General features: G+C 32.9%; 1 protein-coding gene across 2 annotated transcripts in view; it reads left to right on the plus strand.

Annotated features, from left to right (window-relative positions):
* The first annotated feature begins 19876 nt into the window (after positions 1-19876).
* The window catches only part of lin7a (lin-7 homolog A (C. elegans)), a 68243-nt gene continuing 68077 nt past the window's right edge, over positions 19877-20042 (plus strand). For both annotated transcript variants that reach the window (XM_051107571.1, XM_051107570.1), the window contains exon 1: positions 19877-19989. In XM_051107571.1, the coding sequence (XP_050963528.1) occupies positions 19950-19989 (40 nt within the window). In that variant the 5' untranslated portion in view covers positions 19877-19949. The remainder of the gene's footprint in view (positions 19990-20042) is intronic.

Consider the following 20042-nt stretch of genomic DNA (forward strand, 5'->3'; position numbering starts at 1 on the left):
TTCACTTTTTTAATACTTGGTTGCAAATCCTTTGCAGTCAATTACAGCCTGAAGTCTGGAATGCATAGACATCACCAGACTCTGGGTTTCATCCCTGGTGATGCTCTGCCAGGCCACTACTACAACTGTCTTCAGTTCCTGCTTGTTCTTGGGGCATTTTCCCTTCAGTTTTGTCTTCAGCAAGTAAAAATGCATGCTCAATCGGATTCAGGTCAGGTGATTGACTTGGCCATTGCATAACATTCCACTTCTTTCCCTTAAAAAACTCTTTGGTTGCTTTTGCAGTATGCTTTGGGTCATTGTCCATCTGCACTGTGAAGCGCCGTCCAATGAGTTCTGAAGCATTTGGCTGAATATGAGCAGATAATACTGCCCGAAATACTTCAGAATTCATCCTGCTGCTTTTGTCAGCAGTCACATCATCAATAAATACAAGAGAACCAGTTCCATTGGCAGCCATACATGCCCACGCCATGACACTACCACCACCATGCTTCACTGATGAGGTGGTATGCTTAGGATCATGAGCAGTTCCTTTCCTTCTCCATACTCTTCTCTTCCCATCACTCTGGTACAAGTTGATCTTGGTCTCATCTGTCCATAGGATGTTGTTTCAGAACTGTGAAGGCCTTTTTAGATGTCGTTTGGCAAACTGTAATCTGGCCTTCCTGTTTTTGAGGCTCACCAATGGTTTACATCTTGTGGTGAACCCTCTGTATTCACTCTGGTGAAGTCTTCTCTTGATTGTTGACTTTGACACACATACACCTACCTCCTGGAGAGTGTTCTTGATCTGGCCAACTGTTGTGAAGGGTGTTTCCTTCACCAGGGAAAGATTTCATCGGTCATCCACCACAGTTGTTTTCCGTGGTCTTCCGGGTCTTTTGGTGTTGCTGAGCTCACCGGTGCGTTCCTTCTTTTTAAGAATGTTCCAAACAGTTGTTTTGGCCACGCCTAATGTTTTTGCTATCTCTCTGATGGGTTTGATTTGTTTTTTCAGCCTAATGATGGCTTGCTTCACCGATAGTGACAGCTCTTTGGTCAGATTCCAAATGCAAATAGCACACTTGAAATGAACTCTGGACCTTTTATCTGCTCATTGTAATTGGGATAATGAGGGAATAACACACACCTTGCCATGGAACAGCTGAGAAGCCAATTGTCCTATTACTTTTGGTCCCTTAACAAGTGGGAGGCACATATGCAAACTGTTGTAATTCCTACACCGTTCACCTGATTTGGATGTAAATACCCTCAAATTAAAGCTGACAGTCTGCAGTTAAATCACAGCTTGTTCGTTTCATTTCAAATCCACTGTGGTGTGTATAGAGCCAAAAATGTTAGAATTGTGTCGATGTCCCAACACTTATGGACCTGACTGTATATTATGCCACATTAAAAATGTCATTGCTTTATTTATAAAATTAAAAAAAAAAAAAAAAAAAAAAAAATTTATACATCATATTACCAAGACATATTATCAAGAGATATAGAGTGACAAATAATATGTGACCACACAAAACCAGTCATAAGGGTCATTTTTTTTGTTGAAATTGAGATTTATACATAATAATTTATACATCATCTTATACATTGTTAGGATAGGACAGTATTTGGGCGAGATACAACTATTTGAAAATCTGGAATCTGAATGTGCAAAACAATCTAAATATTGAGAAAATCACCTTTAAAGTTGCCCAAATTAAGTTCTTAGCAATGCATATTACTAATGCAAAATTAAGTTTTTATATATTTACATTAGGAAATTTACAAAATATCATCATGGAACATGATTTTTACTTAATAACCTAATAATTTTTAGCATAAAAGAAAAAATGATCATTTTGACCCATACAATGTATTTTTTGGCTATTGCTACAAATATACCCATGCTAGTTAAGAAGTTTTGTGGTCTAGGGTCACATATTTAGGTATTTGTATTTTAGTAGTCTACTAAACTGTTACATTACAAGCTATTAAAATTTAATAAAATTTTTGGCCATATAAATATCAGAAACTGTACCAAATTTCATATTTCCTCTCAGTTTAGACCTCTAAATAAAACTGTGTGTTAGCTCCATATTACTGTATGAGCCATAAATGTGTGATGCATCATTTGATGCATCACACATTTATGGCTCATACAGTAATGGAGTAAATGCAGTACATCTTGTTTGTTTCATTTCAAATCCATTGTGGTGGTGTATAGAGCCAAAAATGTTAGAATTGTGTCGATGTCCCAATATTTATGGACCTGACTGTATAATGCAATGCAATGATGATTGAGAGATACAAATAAACGTTCCTCAAGAAGCATGTTGTATCATATTTGATGCTCACATTTTAACATGGTACATTATGTAAGTTAGTAAGTTGCTGTGGTCCAGTAAATGTTCATCTTGAAATATTGATAACAATATCAAAGATTTCACAGCAAAAAGACACATGTACCATGACCTGAAGAAGGTGGGAATATTCAGAATGATACTAAAAGCCCTTTCACTTACTAAAAAAATAATAAAATACAACTATTTGAAAATCTGTAATCTGAGGGTGCAAAAATCTAAATATTGAGAAAATCGAATGAAGTTCTTAGCAATGCTAATTACTAATCAGAAAATAAGTTTTGATATATTTATGGTAAGAAATGTACAAAATATCTTCATGGAACATGATCTTTACTTAATATCCTAATAATTTTTGGTATTAAAAAAATTATTTTGACCCATACAATGCATTGTTAGCTATTGCTACAAATATATCTGTGCTGCTTATGACTGTTTTTGTGGTCTGAGGTCACATATTGTCGATGCACTGAAGCAAAAAGCAAATAATTAAAATATTATGTGGAAAATATTTACTTTGTAATATCCCGGCAGTCTTTTCTAAGCACTGTCAACTTCTAAATAAATTAGACTCAATACAACTGACTGTTACTGGTGCAGCATTTTTCATAATAAATATTATTCCAAAGCAGCTTTGCCTTAAAACCCTGTTGAGCAAGCTGAAGGCAAAATAGAACAGGAAAAGGAATAATCCCTAGGAAAATACAACACTACAAACAACACTTGAAAGTACGTAGATTGTAAGCAAGCAAGGAGATTAAATAAAGAGATGATTTTCATCTTCAGATTTGTCTGGGAACTAATTACTCTTACTAATTAATAATGAGACTAATAATTGTCTTTTTTTACACACTATTGGTCTCTGAAATTTTCCACAGAACGCCTTAGCACATGTTTGTGCCCCCCTGGCTTACAGTCAAATCAATAACACAGAAAGAGATTGTATTGGAAAATCATGCTGCCTGGTTAATGAGAGCCCATGGTAATAGTTGGGATGAAGTCACTCCAGCCTGTACTGTACCCATCTTTACACACTTGCAATTTCCCCTTAGACGTTTGGAACCAGTCATAAATACTAAATGCTTATAGAAATAAGGAAACCTAATAGAACCAGGATATTTGTTACTAATATTGTTATCTAAAATGTTTGGGGTCCTGTCTCTCTCTCTTTCAGTCTGACTGTTTTCCCATTGGAATGCTACATTAGCTTACTACCTACTGAATACTATATACTACTGTATACTAAATAGTATTTAGTATTTAGAAAAAATATGTAAAAGAAAACACATTACCTAACAATAAAAACAATAAAGTAGCATCTGACATTGCTTTAGCCTAATCACAAGTCTAATTCAGTATTTCCAGTTATCTTCCAGTTTAATCTTAAAGTAATAGTTCATCAAAATTAAATTTTGCTGAATATTGACTCACCCTTAGGTCATCCAAGATTTAGATGAGTTTCTTTCTTTATCAGAACAGATTTGGAGAAATTTAGCATTACATAATTTTCTTACCAATGGATGCTCTAGTCCATCAATCAATGTACTGAAGCAAAAAGCTGCCCATTTTTAATAAACATTATGAAGTTTTTATCTTTAAATGCTTGTTTCTGGCTAAAATATAAGTACTCTATCTGTAAAACTGACTTTGAATCATTGTGTTTTTGAATATGTCCAATGTACTGTTAATGTGAAGGATTTTACCTGCATTTGAATGACTGTAATAAAATACTGTTGTGGATTTCTTTTTAACGCATTTAGTTAAAAATAATAGGTGACTTGAGTATTTCATTCATGTAGAGCTTTTACACTCGCTGTCTACTCTCATAATGGAAAGTCTGCAAAAAAATCTCCTTTTGCATTTCAAAGAAGAAAGAAATTCATACAGGTTCAGAATAACACGAGAGTGAGTAAATGATGGGTGAACTATTCCTTTTAGATGCTATTGAATGAGGCAATGTCTTATTCATGACTCTCGCAAGACTTCCAGCCATTTTAGTCAGTGATGCCTACTGTCTGTGTCCAAACCCTTCTCTGATTGCTGACTGCAGTCCCATTTTAACTGTGCAACCTGGACACTGTGATTGAGTCATTCATCAATCTTGCTGGCAGTTAAGGGATGATGTGATTTACAAATCGCTTGTGCAATGTTTTCTATTAGAGTGGCTGAGGCGATTAATGCTAAGTGGTCCTAGTCCTGTGTGGCAGATTGTCTGTACACAGATTACGAAGTGAATTGCTCAGGATTTAATAGAGCTGAATAAGATAAATATATCTTGCGGTCTGATGCGCATACTAGATTGGTGACATTTACCCTTTTTGGTTGCAAAACAGTGATGGAACTTTCTGCCAAGCAACGGTATAAAAAGCTGATAAAGAAATAACTACACCGTTGATTCTGCTGAAATATATATATATATATATATATACAAGGCATATAATACATTTCTATTATTATTTTTGATATTTTTTTAATAGCTTCCCTAAGGTTGGCTTGTAATGTAAGGGCAAGTGTAACCAACCCTACAACTACCCCTAACCCTAACCGATAAATACCCGTGAGGCACTTTATTTTCTATTTTTCAATTATTTCTTTCATTGTATTTAAAATAAATGCCTTCCTGATCTGATCGTGATGTGACAAGGGAGAAGAACAAGTTCGACAAAAGGCGGATTAGAACTCGGGTTCACTGCGTCAAAAAGTCACTGCTACGCACATTATTCTCTGTACCTACCCCTAACCATAACCAATAAACACCTGTGAGGCACTTTATTTTCTACTTTTGATTATTTTCTTCATTTTATTAAAAATACATGCCTTTCTGATTTGATATATGATGTGAAAGGGGAGAAAAATGAGTTTGACAAAAGGCGGATTCGAACTTTGGTCCATTGCATCAAAAAGTCATTGTTACACGCTTTAGTCAATGTATCTACCCCTAACCCTAACCGACAGACGCCTGTGAGGCACTTTATTTTCTACTTTTCAATTATTTCCTTCATTTTATTAAAAATAAATGCCTTTCTGATCTGATATGTGATGCGAAAGGGGAGAAGAATGAGTTCGACAAAAGGCGGATTCAAACTTGGGTTCACTGCGTCAAAAAGTCACTGTTACGCGCTTTACTCTCTATACCTACCCCTAACTCTAACCGATAAACACCTGTAAGGCACTTTATTTTCTACTTTTGATTATTTCCTTCATTTTATTAAAAATGCATGCCTGTCTGATCTGATATGTGATGTGATGTGAAAGGGGAGAAGAACAAGTTCGACAAAACACAGATTCAAACTTGGGTCCATTGCATCAAAAAGTCACTGCTACACGCTTTAGTCTCTGTATCTACACCTAACCCTAATCGATAAATGCCTGTGAGGCACTTTATTTTCTACTTTTCAATTCTTTCCTTAATTTTATTGAAAATAAATGCCTTTCTGATCTGATATGTGATGCGAAAGAGGAGAAGAACAAGTTTGGCAAAAGGCGGATTTGAACTTGGGTCCATCGCATCAAAAAGTCACTGTTATGCACTTTATTTTTTATACCTGCCCCTAACTGTAACCGATAAATACCCACGAGGCCCTTTATTTTCTACTTTTTAATTATTTCCTTAATTTTACTTAACGTAAATACCTTTCTGATCTGATATGTGATGTGGAAATGAAGAAGAACGAGTTTGGCAAAAGAGGATTCGAACTCGGGTCCATTGTGTCAAAAAGTCACTGCTATGTTATTTACTCCCTACACTTACCCCTAACTCTAACCGATAAACACCCATGAGGCACTTTAGTTTCCACTTTTCAATTATTTTCATTTTAATTTTAATGAAATTATTTCCTTAATTTTATTGAAAATAAATGCCTTTCCAATCTGATATGTGATGTGAAGAGGAAGAAGAACAAGTTTGGCAAAAGAGGATTCGAACTCGGGCCCATCACATCCACTTACGGCAATGGAAAAGGCATCTTTTGTAATGTTGTGTAGTCCAACCATACATTGGTAGTCGCAAATAGCTTCTGCCAACAAGGTGGGCTATTTGCACTTAGTGTAAATAGACACTCCGTTAGAGTAAACACCCTCTTTGCATGTGCTGTGTTATCCAAAATATTTTTTGTAGTTTTGGCTGAAAACTATATCTGAAATACATTGTGACTTGAATTGTGCCACATTAACTGTTAATATCAGACTTACATAATCAAAATCCTTCTGAGGAATATGCAGAGCTGTAGGTGCTACACGCAGCCAGAAACAACACAAGACTTCATCATATTTTAGGATACGTTTACATGACAATTATGTACTAAAAAATGGAAATGTTTTAAGTACTGACATGACGTGTGGTAGAAATTCCCCATACACACCTGACTTAAAGGGATAGTTCACCCAAAAATAAAAAAAAATTTGAATTATTCACCCTCATGTCGTTATAAACCCGTAAGCCCTTTGTTCATCTTCGGGAACACAAATTAAGATATTTTTGATGAAATCTGAGAGCTTTTTGACCCTGCATAGACAGCAACACCACTACCACGTTCAAGGCCCAGAACATCAACAAAATAGTCCATGTGACATCAGTGGTTCAACCGTAATTTTATGAAGCTACGAGAATTCTACAGTATTTTACAAGTATTCTTGTAGCTTCATAAAATTATTGAACCACTGATGTCACATGGACTATTTTGTCAATGTTCTTGGTACCTTTCTGGGCTTTGAAAGCGGTAGTCGCGTTGCTGTCTATGGATTTCATTAAAAATATCTTAATTTGTGTTCAGAAGATGAACAAAGGTCTTACGGGTTTGGATGACAAATTTTCTAATTTTTGGATGAACTATCCCTTTAAGATACCTGTTGGGGTCTTGTCTACTTGTGAAACATATTAATTTATACTCTAGCATGTCTACTGGTGATGTTTGCTGAGTTATTCAACGTCTTGCCATTTTTGAACTATCACTTGGGACTAAGATCTCTAGTGTTCCACTACACAGTAACCAGACAGACTCCAGACAATGTCTTTGTTTATGCTTTAATCACTGCCAAGAAGACCTCATACCAATCACAGAGAATCCTCCCAACAGTAAGAATACAACAGTTTATATAGCAAAGGTGCATAGCAAAAGTAACATCACATCACATTACATCATTCTCCTTTAATATCATGGGTTCACTGGGTTCCAATGGTTAATAATAATTTCAGACAGATGTCTAGCCATCTCGTCCTGAACATATACATCATTATTACAGCACACTAACTACGGAACATTTTGTTCTCTAAAGCCTCCAAGTTTATCCTCCAGGAAAGGGAAATGCTAGTTATGATTTATTGACTAAAATTATTAATTTTAACATTTCTTTCACAGACATCAACATTGTCGAAACAATCCTCGTTCACAAGGATCCACAAAAAACCCCCACTGTATTATACATGCCAGGCCAGTAGTTGGCAATATCACTTTGTAAAGAAACACTATATGTCTGCGCATATACCTTCAGACTGAAAAAATGCGCATGACGTCACTGTTTTCACAAATTCAGATTTGTGATGACAATGGTATCATTTCAAAGAACTTGAACCATTTTTCATCTTTATTTTTTCTGGTTCTTCAGGAATAACAGTATCAAGCAGACAAAACACAATAAATGTGGTCATTGCTTCTGGAGCCAGATACCTGCTGTTTGGGAACGCAGTCATGTAAGACAGCTCTGGGAGGCAATTATACAGAAATACTTTGACGGCAGACTTTGCTCGGGCATTTAAGAATGACCATAAAAACACATGCTGTGCAACAAAATCGGTCCGCTGGTTAGTCAAGTTTTGCTGACCCATAGTGCAAAGTCACATGACTTTTTTAATGCGCATGGAGGAATTTATTCAGCAAAAGCGTTCCATCTCCCATTAACCAATCGCATTAACCCCTTTTCCCCACAAGTCAAAAACAAGATTTACAGAACAAAAATTTACAGATAATGTACTCACCCCCCTTGTCATCCAAGACGTTCATGTCTTTCTTCAGTCGTAAAGAAATTATGTTTTCTGAGGAAAACATTATAGGAATATTCTCCATGTAGTGGACTGATATGGTGTCCCGAGTTTGAACTTCCAAAATGCAGTTTAAATGCAGCTTCAAACGATCCCAAATGCGGTTGTAAATGATCCCAGCCAAGGAAGAAGGGTTTTATCTAGTGAAACGGTTATTTTCATAAAAATAATACTTTTATTAATAAAAGTAAATAAATAAAAGTAAATATTAATAAAAGTTTTATTTTTTATTAATTCTCCGGTTCATTACAGTTAGGGTATGTAGAAAAACTCATGTTCTCCCTCAACTTCAAAATCATCCTATTTTTTTTAAGGTGTTTGATCTTCTTTGCATGTTCACTTTGCAAAGACTGGGTCGGTACTTCTGTAGCAATGTAGGATAATTTTAAAATGATTTTTGAAGTTGAGGGAGAAAATACAATTGGGGTTTTTCGACATACCCTAACTGTCTTGAGCTAGAATACACAGAGTTCAGGCAGAGCAAGACGAGATGAGCGTTTGACAAAAAAGTATTTAAATTGTATTTTTTTAATGAAAATAACCAATCGTTTCACTAGATAAGACCCTTCTTCCTCAGCTGGGATGGTTTACAACTGCATTTGGGATTGTTTGAAGCTGCATTTAAACTGCATTTTGGAAGTTCAAACTCGGGGCACCATATCAGTTTATTATATGGAGATGCTGAAAATGCTGAAATGTTTTCCTCAAAAAACATAATTTCTTTACGACTGAAGACATGAAGATCTTGGATGACAAGGGGTTGAGTACATTATCTATAAATTTTTGTTCTGGAAGACTTCTGCTTTAAGGGATTTTTCTTTTTGTTTGTTTTTTCGAAATTTGGCTTTTCTATCACTAATTTCTTAAGTTACTAAGTTCAGTAAATAATGCTCTTATTTTAGTAATTGTTTTAACTGGACTGGGGAAGTTTTCTGTTATTGAAATCCCAGTGTGTCTTTTACCCCAAAAGATCAAGGTAGATTCAATTCCTCATAACCCTTTTTAACAAAATCATCTTGTGCTGAATGATCAAATTACTCCATAAATGTCTCTGTTCTGCCTGGCATCTGGCATTCACTTCACCGCGCTGGTCTGCATTTGCATGTATTTGTTTTAGGTTTTGCATTCTCAATAGTCTCACCGCATGTCTTCGTCTCTGATCTGCATTCAGCAAGCACATCACACAAACTGCACATCCTCAATTAGTTTCCTCCCTGTGTTGCAGGATTCGAGGCAGGAATCAAGCCTTAGAACTTAATGCCCGTCAACTTCCTCCCAGCACCAATTTGTCAGTAGAAGGACTTTCTAAAACAGAGCTATTCATATTGCCATAACTCTTCCTCTCTCTGGGAGCAATAGTACAGCCATTGTTGGAGTGGAAATGTTTTATTTTTACTTTGTCTGGCCTGTTATGTTGTCTGCTGCCCTGATGTGAACATGTGCGAGGGTGTTAATGATCTCACGGTGCACTCACGGTGCATTATGTAAGAGGTTTGATGAGTGGCAATTTAATTAGTACAGCAGCTGAAACTGATGGACAGCGGTTTTGGTGGGAGTTTGACATGGTGAGAGAGCAAGAGGGGCGTAAAATGCTTATGAGATGGCTGAGAACTAATAGTGAAAAATAGACACAATTATACACTGAGGAAAAAATGGGGTAGGATTTACTTTGAAATGATTTTCACTCAAAAACTGCTAGTGAATTTCACAAATAATTACAAGGAGATGGCAAGCAAAACAAAGAAGTGAACAGGAAAATCTGATGTAATAAGGCTGAAAGAACATTTTCTATCATAACCACTGCAATAATCATTAAAAACAGACAGTTTAGTCATTTATACACCCTGCAGGGTTTTATTTGGGCAGATAAGTGATGTGTTTGGTTTTATTAAAGGGATATTCTGGATTCAATACAAGCTGAGCTCAGATAACAGCATTTTTGGCATTATGTTGATTACTACAAATATGTATTTCATCCTTTTTAATAAGAAAGAAGACAAATCTGTCTACAGTGAGACACTCATAATGATAAGTAATCAGGACTCATTTCTGGAGGGTTTAAAAGCAGAAATGTGAATTTCATTGTTTTTATAAACACTTCCTTCTCTTAAAACCCATGTATCATTTGAGCTGTTACACTGTCATAGCAACAAAGTTATAAATTTAGATCTAACTTCACACAGTAAAGGTCAGTAAGCTATTTTAGCACAATAAAATCCTTTTAAAGGGATAGTTCACACAAAAATCAAAATTCTGTCATTAATTACTCACCCTCATGTCATTCCAAACCCATAAGACCTTTGTTCATCTTCAGAGCACAATTATATTTTTGATGAAATCTTGGAGCTCAGGGCCCAGAAGATCCCCGAAGATGATCGAAGGTCTTACAGGTTTGGACCGACATGTGGTTGAGTACACTGTAAAAAACAAACAAAAAAAAAATTTGTTGAGTCAACTTAAAATAACTTGTTACCCAGCTGCCTTAAAAAATTTAAGTTGAACGAACTCAAATATCTTGTCACTTAGTACAACTTAATTTCAAGGTGACTAAACTTTTTTGAGTTGACTGAACTTAAAATTTTAAGGCAGCCGGGTAACAAATTATTTTAAGTTGAATCAACAAATTGTTTTTTACAGTGAAATTAATGACAGCATTTTTATTTCTGGGTGAACTAACCCTTTAATGTCTAGAGCAGGGCTGTTCAATTAGCTTCATTTGATTATTGAATTGAAAATTTAAAGGGGCCGGGGGGTGGGGGGCCTATAAAATTACAAATGAAACTGAAATTAATATTCAGCAGTAAAATGAAATAATATTACCAACAGTAACATCTATAAAAGGTTAAAATTAGTGTTGTCTGCCAGTCAATTAAAAAAAAATTGCACATTAATTTAAAAACGCAATTTATTGCCTATTAATATATTTGTATCATCATATTTTCACACTGAACCTCCAAATTAATATAGAAACAACATAAAGATGGTATATTTTAAACATATGTTTAATGGCATTTTTTTTACTAGCCTATTATTAATCAAGACTAGTATTATTGATACCAATAATGTTACTGATGTCTCTATTAAATTCATTTTTTAAAAATTCTCAATGGTTTTGTAAAACAATACCCTTTTTACCTTGCCAAAATCAGCTCTGCAAAAATCATCTCATTCTAAAGGGTTGTTCAGCGAAAAGAGCAGTCAAGTGATTTCTCTTTTTCTTTTGTTCTGTGATTTACATCAGTAGGCGCATTTCCATTACAGATTTACAATATTTTATAAATGCAGATAAAAAGGTATTACGAAAAGACAGTGTTTCCATTAACCTATGTTATGTGACTAAAACATACTTTTTTCTTCTTTCGATAAGTCATGGCAATGCATTTTGGTGGGACTTTGACTATATTTAATCAAATGAGGCGTATGCATGTATCTTTACAGAAGCAGCGCTGGGAGCCGCTTCTAAAACGTACGCGGTGCTGCTCTTATAAACAAGCATTGACTAGAGTGGCCGTGTTCAGCTCCATAATGTCAGAGCCATAATGCGCTGCATTCATGTGTAAATGCAAAAAAAAAAAAAAAAACACCTCATGTGAGCGTAAAAACTTTTTTCCAATTCGCAGTTTCAGTTTGCACAATTTGAAGGTTAATGGAAACGCAGCTACTGACAGATTGCAGCAGGTTTCACTTTAAAAGCGCTGTCTCTTTAAAACCTGATGCACATGATGTGTGGATCTGACACATATCCGGTTTTCTCCCAACTCTTTACGGGCATTTATTACTCATTTAAGACCAGTGGCGGCTGGTGGAAAATTTTCTAGGTGGGGCGCCACATCCAACAATTTTAGCATAAATGCTGGTATGATTTATCCCAGTATAACAAAAGGAAAAGTACTGACTTGAAAGATTTTAAATAAAGATAATTGTTTTACCAAGTTCAAGACTAGGGATGATTCTCACGAAAGTATATTTTCTGCAATCTTTTTTTTTTTTAAGAAAAATTTAAACTTTTTTTTAAATGTTAATAATAATTCACAGTTGATGTATACAGTGCAACAGCAAAAACTGTGAGAAAAAAAAAAATTACATTTATTTTCTACACATATATTAAAGGAGAAGTCCACTTCCAAAACAAAGATTCACATATAATGTACTCAACCCCTTGTCATCCAAGATGTTCATGTCTTTCTTTCTTCAGTCGTAAAGAAATTCTGTTTTTTGGGGAAAACATTTTTGCATTTTTCTCCATATAATGGACTGCTATGGTGCCCCGATTTTGAACTTCCAAAATGCAGTTTAAATAGAGTGTCTAAGGCTTCAAGTGATCCCAAATGCAGTTTAAAAAATACTATTTAACAGATTGTCCCAGTTTATTTTCATTATGAGTGCTACACTGTAACCAAAATTGGAAAAAGGTGGAAAATGCTATAATTAATTTTTGGTGGTAATCAGATTTCACAAATGCTGTCAGTTGAGCTTACTTTGTATGAATGCAGAATATTCTATTACCACCTTCAGGTCACTGTCAGACAATATTCCATCTGCTGATAAAATAGATGATTAGTTAAGCCTGCGCTTCTGAAAGTTTCAAGTTAAACAGCTGTTACTGTTTTGCAACCTCAAGGTGTGGTCACATTCATTAAACTTCGTGTGCAAAATATGTCCACTGTCTGTTGTCATTAGCGTAGCTCACACAGAAGTCACTTTCAAACCAGGCAGCTTTCTGTTGGTCAGTGAGTCTGCATGAGACAAAACAAGCAAAACTAAAATTAGGTTTTTACATTTTATGATAAATGTTTGTTCAAATCCCAAACTAAAATATGAGGAACAGTAATAGTGACACTTGTTTTAACAAACACCACTAAGAAGAGCACACAAGCAGGTCATGTTTGACATATCCGAATATCACAATGACATGCTGTTTGTTTTGTTTTCTAAGACGTGTCAAAGCAACACGTACGCTTCCATTCATCATGAATCAGACAACAACATCTGCCTCTGCCGTGCTAAACGGGGGAAAAATAACAAAAGCGAGCTGTCTCTCAAGCACGCATATGTTAGCGAACAGCAGCCGTCTTGTATCTGCCCCCTTCAAACCACTTTCATCTCACGATACGCTGTCCTTGCACCGAACACGACTCTGTTTGAAAGGCGTCCTACAGGGATGTGGTGTCATGTTCCAAAACTTCCTGACAGCCAAATGACTAGGTGCTGTTTTCAGGAGGAAAGTGCAGATACATCGAATGAACTGTAGTATTTCTACACTGAATAATAAGGCAGCTTTTCCTTTGACTCTTCTGCTCAAAACAAGATGAAATCAGGCATGGAGAAAAAAAAGGCCACATCTTTGCTGAAGGCCACCGATTTAATTGAAAATGCCTTTCAGGACCTTGAATTTGAATAGGATTTGAATTAAGGTAGTAAACAGGATGTAAAACCGTAAGTCATATTTAGGGAATAAAATGATGAATTTCATACAAATTTATCAATTTGTAATTGTTTTTAATTTAAACAATTATTTATTTAATTAATAGCAATACACTAAATCTATCTGTCTGTCTGTCTGTCTAACTAATGTTTTAATAAATTTAAATTTTAATGTAATCAATAATTAATACAATTAATTTAAAATGATATATACTTAAAATTATATATAATTATTATATAAACTTACAAAATGTATTTAATCGTTTATTTATTTAATAATATTTTATAATTAATAATTTAATTAATAATCTACCTAAAACACACTTTTTCCTTAATTAAATTAATTATTACAGAATTTCTTATTTATGCATAAATAAATTGTAATTGTTTTTATTTTTTATTTAATCAATTCAATGAATACAAATAATATTAATACAATATAATCTATCTATCATTTTATTATTCTGCCATTCTTTCTATCATTTTTTCTATCTATCTATCTATGTATCTATCGTTCTGTCTGTTCTATTTGTCATTCTATTTCATTCTAATTTCATAACATTTTCATATTTATGCACTTATAAATCAATCAATCAGTCAATCAATATTTTAATTAATTTAATTTGTTAAATAATTAATAATTATTTATAATTAAAATAATTCAATTAAAACAATTAATTCAATTATTTTAAAATTATATATAGAATTAAAATTATATATAATTATTCTATATAATTAAATAATTGATTTAATAATTTATTTAAGAATATTTAATAATTAATTTAAGAAAATAATATAATAATTGAATAAAAAATAAATAATTTATTTAAATTAATAATAATACACTAAATCTATCTATTACTACACTTATTAATTAATTAAATTAATTATTATAGAATTTCCTATTTATGCATAAAAATAAATAAATAAATAGTAATTGTTTTTTATATTTAATTTAATCAATACAATCTATCGATCTATCGATCATACGATCTTATAATTCTATAATTCTGCCATTCATTCTTTCTATCTATCTATCTTTCTATCTATCTATCTATCTATCTATCTATCTATCTATCTATCTATCTATCTATCTATCTATCTATCTACCACTTATTATTCAATTAAAGAATTATAATATATATAATATAGGATTTCTTATTGATGCATGTATAAATAAATTAAATATAAACTTTATTGAAGCTGTTCATTGTGTTGATAGTATTTAGTATATTTATTATAATATTAAAATATTTATTATACAAAATATATAAACTAAGAAATGATGCATTACTATAGTATATCAGGGAATAAAAAGACATAATTACTCAAAATGAATTCACATGTTTCTCACACAGCTAATTCATTTATTGCACTGTGTGACTTATATTTAATTTCTTTAAACTGAGGAAATTTCTAATCTTGTTATTCCAGTTCATAAACATTCTGTGGGTCGTGGCTAATTTGAATCTAATTCCAACAGCTAATTTTTAAAATTCTGAAATTTGCTCAACCCTGACCTACATACATGCCTTGAATAACACATTCAGAAATATGAATCAGAGTTGTTCTGCTCATGCGAGCTACCACACACATTCACATAACCTTAAAATAATCTCTTCTCTCTTCTCCCCTCCTGTTTGCTCTCACACATCCCTGTCAGTTTGCTCTCAAATCTGTGCATCCATTCAGAAATCAATTCATTCTCATCGGGAAAGCTTCCCAGCGCACTCTGTTCATCGGACTTTTTTCAGCAGAATGTTTTCCAGAGGCTGTGTCCCATATGGCCATGAGAGCATAATCTCCCTGTGGCCTCTTTCTCTCTGGCTTTAAGCCTTCTGTCCATCCCATTAGTTACTACCACTGCACATCTGTCTGCAGCTGGAGGACTGACAGAGCAATCCATCAGTGTTGTTATTTCAGAAACCAGCCTGCATACTGCAAGTTTGAAGCATCTGAGTTTTCTTAAAGGAACAGTTTTATCTAATTATAAAACAATCTATGAAAAGTTATAATACACCTCTCTCCAATTACGGCTGTTACAGTACTTGTGAGGCCTAAATAATGAGCAAAGTTCATTCTATGCAAGCATGTAATAAACTGGAGAAAAGCTGCCAAAGACTTGTCTGGTGCTTGTAATTACTTTGACTGTGCAGTTGCACAACAGATATCAGACTATGTGAAATACAGGGCATGTATTCACACTGCAGGGAGCAAATTAGGTGCCACGCTGTCTAGTGCTTTAGCTGCTGCTGTCAGTTCACTGTGAAGGTCATAGGTTGTGCATGGGATTTGCTCCTGCATATATCTTGCGTTTTAACCATGTGCGCTAAGATGCAGGGGTTCAGGACTAGAGCTCTTGAGTATATTCATAGAGATTAATGTAAACCCTCATCAGGATGACTCTAATCGCTACTGCTGCTATATGAGCTGGGGAGATCTAATACAGCATACTTGTTGTTTCATTTAAAGCATATGATTCCTATTTAATATTTCATGTCGGTAGCAGTAAAAATGTTTGAAATTCAATGAATACTGAATATGACAATGTAAGTCTTGCATATCCTGCACCCCTGAATACATATGAACATAAAACAGCTACGCTGAGTCAAAATGACATTGAATTTAACTGAAATTAAAGTTTGAATTTCACATTCATTTTCACATTATGAATTAGATTTATTAATGAGTGTGACAAATTCCAATTTAGAATGCATACTTATGATTTATTGATTTGCACAATGTTCAAAAAGCATTAGAAATGAATCTCTTTGAAGGTCAGATTTAAATTGCACATTTAACAAAATGTACATTTGAAACATCTGACTCTGGATCTGATTTTGGTCCAACATTAATATTTTTGAATTTAATTTGCATTAGTGGTGTCAAATTGATTCATCACGATTAATCGCATACAAAATAAAAAATTGTGTTTACATTACATATGTGTGTGTGCTATTACATGTATATATAAACACACAAACAAATAAATAAATAAACAATATATATTACATATATGTTTTTTTTTAAATATCATGCATTCAATTGTGATTAATCGATTTGACCGCACTAATTTACATGTGTATTTTATTTAAACATCTGCTACAAAATTCAAATATATTATTCCACATTAAACAAGTTTACATTTACTTTGAAGTAAATTCGAAAAAAAAAAAAAAGATTTAGATTTTAAATGCATGTATGTAATATTTTATACATCTGATTTTTTGCATGTTTGATGAGCCTTAGATTTTAAACATCCAAATTATGTATTGTTATTGTTATGTATTGTTCAACAACCATTAACATTTTTAAAGTTCATTTGCATTAGTACTGTCAAATCGATTTTTATCCAAAATAAAAAACTGTTTACATCACACATGTGCTGTTACATGTATATATAAATACACAAGCGTGCATGTATATATTAAAGAAATATTTACATGTATGTATTAATATTATATATGATTTATTTTATCTATAAATATATATTACTATACTATTTATTTCTTAAATATATACATATGTGTGTATATTTATATATAAAAAAAACATTTTATTTTGGATTTAGATTTTAAAAGCCTTAGTTTATATGAGAATTTTATATTTTATACTTCTGATTTTTTGCATGTATGATGAGCCTTAGATTTTAAACATCCAGATTATGTATTGTTATTATGTACAACAATTAAACATGTATATTTTAAACCAATTTAACCAATAATCAACATTCGACAAGCGTTACAACTTTTTATTTTAAATGTCTTATTTATTCAAAGTTCAGTAAGCATCAGAAACGTTAAAGTCTGATCTACATTGCACATTTAACAAGCTTCAGAAGCTACATTTGAAAACAATAAGTGGTTCAATAAGCTTTTCAAATTTAAATTTTAAATGTCTGATTAATCCCATTTGTTAATCACTAGAAATGCAAAATTCTGATTAAACTAATTAAATTAAAGTCTTTATTTAAACAGTAATTCTCCCACAAACTTCACATTTTAAATATCTTACTCCACATTCAACAATGGTTTAAAAATTTGCATTTACATTTTAAAAGTCTGAATTATCCTAAATTTAATGAGCTTTTGAATTTTAAACATTTATCCAAATTTCGTTCATTTTCTAAATAAAAAGCAGGCTACATTTTAAACATCCTAATTATGTATTGTTCAACAACCATTAGAAATTTAAATTTTAAACGTCTGATTTAACCACCTTTCTGGGGAAAAAAGAGAAAACTACAGAAACCATCACAGAATTTATAATGGTTTTACTGGTAATAATGGGGAATTGTACTGGTTTTAATGGAAAATGTAATGGTGCCTGTTGGTCTCCACTAAATTTTAAACATTGTGCAATAAAAATGTGCAATAACGTTTTATTTATTAGTTACCACCCCCATCCTAGCACATCCCTGCATCTCTACCTCTTTCTATTCTATTCTATTCTATTCTATTCTATTATATTATATTATATCATCTATAGCACAACTGTACACTTATTTATTTATTTCCCAATTTATTTTTCAAATTTTTGTCCATTTATATTTACATGTGTGCATTTTATTCTCATCTTATTTTTATTGTCTGTACGTTGTTGATATAATAAATATTAATAATATTTAAAATTAAGATTATTTGATGAAAAGAAAATTCATAAGAACAGCATTAATTTGCAACAGAAACCTTGTGTATTACCCCAAATATAATGTTGCATTAGATGCATATATTAATATGCATAAAATATTAATAATATATTAATTTTGTTAACTTTTTTAATTAATTATGTATTAATGGTTTAAAACATTTAAACAGTAGTGCCTAAAGCTCATTTAAAGTATTTCTTAAAAAAAAAATAAATAAATAAATAAATTGACCCTCCATGACTAGTTCTATCAATCATTTTTCTTATTTTTATTCTTTTTATCATATATGCATTAAGACTAACTGGGTCACAATACAAATTGATCATTCTGAGAACTTTTTTGAGATATACATAATATAAAGGAAGCTAATGACACTAAAACAAATTTGGCAAAAAAGCTCTTTCTGATTCTGATTCTAATTGGTCGCTTTCTATTGGTGGCTTGTTAAAACCAATAAGTCTTAATGGAATATGTTCCAAAACACACTACAGGAAACCATTTGTTTATATATATATATATATATATATACACTACCGTTCAAAAGTTTGGGGTCAGTAAGACTTGTAATAGTCTTTAAAGAAGTCTCTTATGCTCATCAAGGCTGCATTTATTTGATTAAAAATATAGAAAAAACAGTAATATTGCAAAATGTTTTTACAATATAAAATAATGTTTTTTATTTTAACATACTTTTAAATAGAATTTATTCCTGTGATGAAAAGCTGAATTTCTATCAGCTGTTACTCCAGTCTTAAGTGTCACACGATCCTTCAGAAATCATTCTAATATGCGGATTTATTATTAGAATGATCAATGTTGGATAATATCAACAGTTGTGCTGCCAAATGTTTTTTTGGAACCTGTGATTTTTTTTTTTTTTTCAGGATTCTTTCATGAATAACAAGTTTAAAAAGTACAGTGTTTATTCAAAATATAAATATTTTATAACAATGTAAATTATTTATTATTAACTTTTAATAAACTTTTAATTATTAACTTAATACATCCCTGGTGAATAAAAGTATTAATTTCTTAAAAAAAAAAAAAAGAAACAATAAAAATGTACTGACCCCAAACTTTTGAACGGTAGTGTATATATAATAGTTAAAAGTTGATGGTTTTTAATGTTTGTGATGGTATCTGTAGTGGAAACCATTAGAATTTCTGTGATGGTTTCTATTGTTGTTTTAGCAGGGCAATGCTCCTCAACCATTAGAACTTTACATTTCAAACGTCTTATTTATCCACCTTCAACAAGCTTAAGGAAATTTACAGTTACATTCTACAGTCACCGCATCTCCATCTGATTTATCCCATTCAAAATCATCCGCTACACAAGCGAGTGGTAAATAATCCCGTTCCCCTCCCAACCACTCCCATCATCCGCACGGGCTCCAATCCGCGCTCACTCGCTCTCTCCGCCGCTACAGTGCGCGCTGATGCCGCAGCTCCAGTCTCTCTCTCTCTCTGTTTCTGATAATAACACAGCACAGTCATGGCGACAGTGACAGTCCAACCGCTCACCCTGGAGCGAGGTGAGTACTGGCAAACGCACGTTTATTCAGTCCTCGCTGCTGGAGCTAACTTT

This window comes from Labeo rohita, chromosome 4, assembly GCF_022985175.1.
Source record: "Labeo rohita strain BAU-BD-2019 chromosome 4, IGBB_LRoh.1.0, whole genome shotgun sequence".
NCBI classification, from domain to species: Eukaryota; Metazoa; Chordata; class Actinopteri; order Cypriniformes; family Cyprinidae; genus Labeo; species Labeo rohita.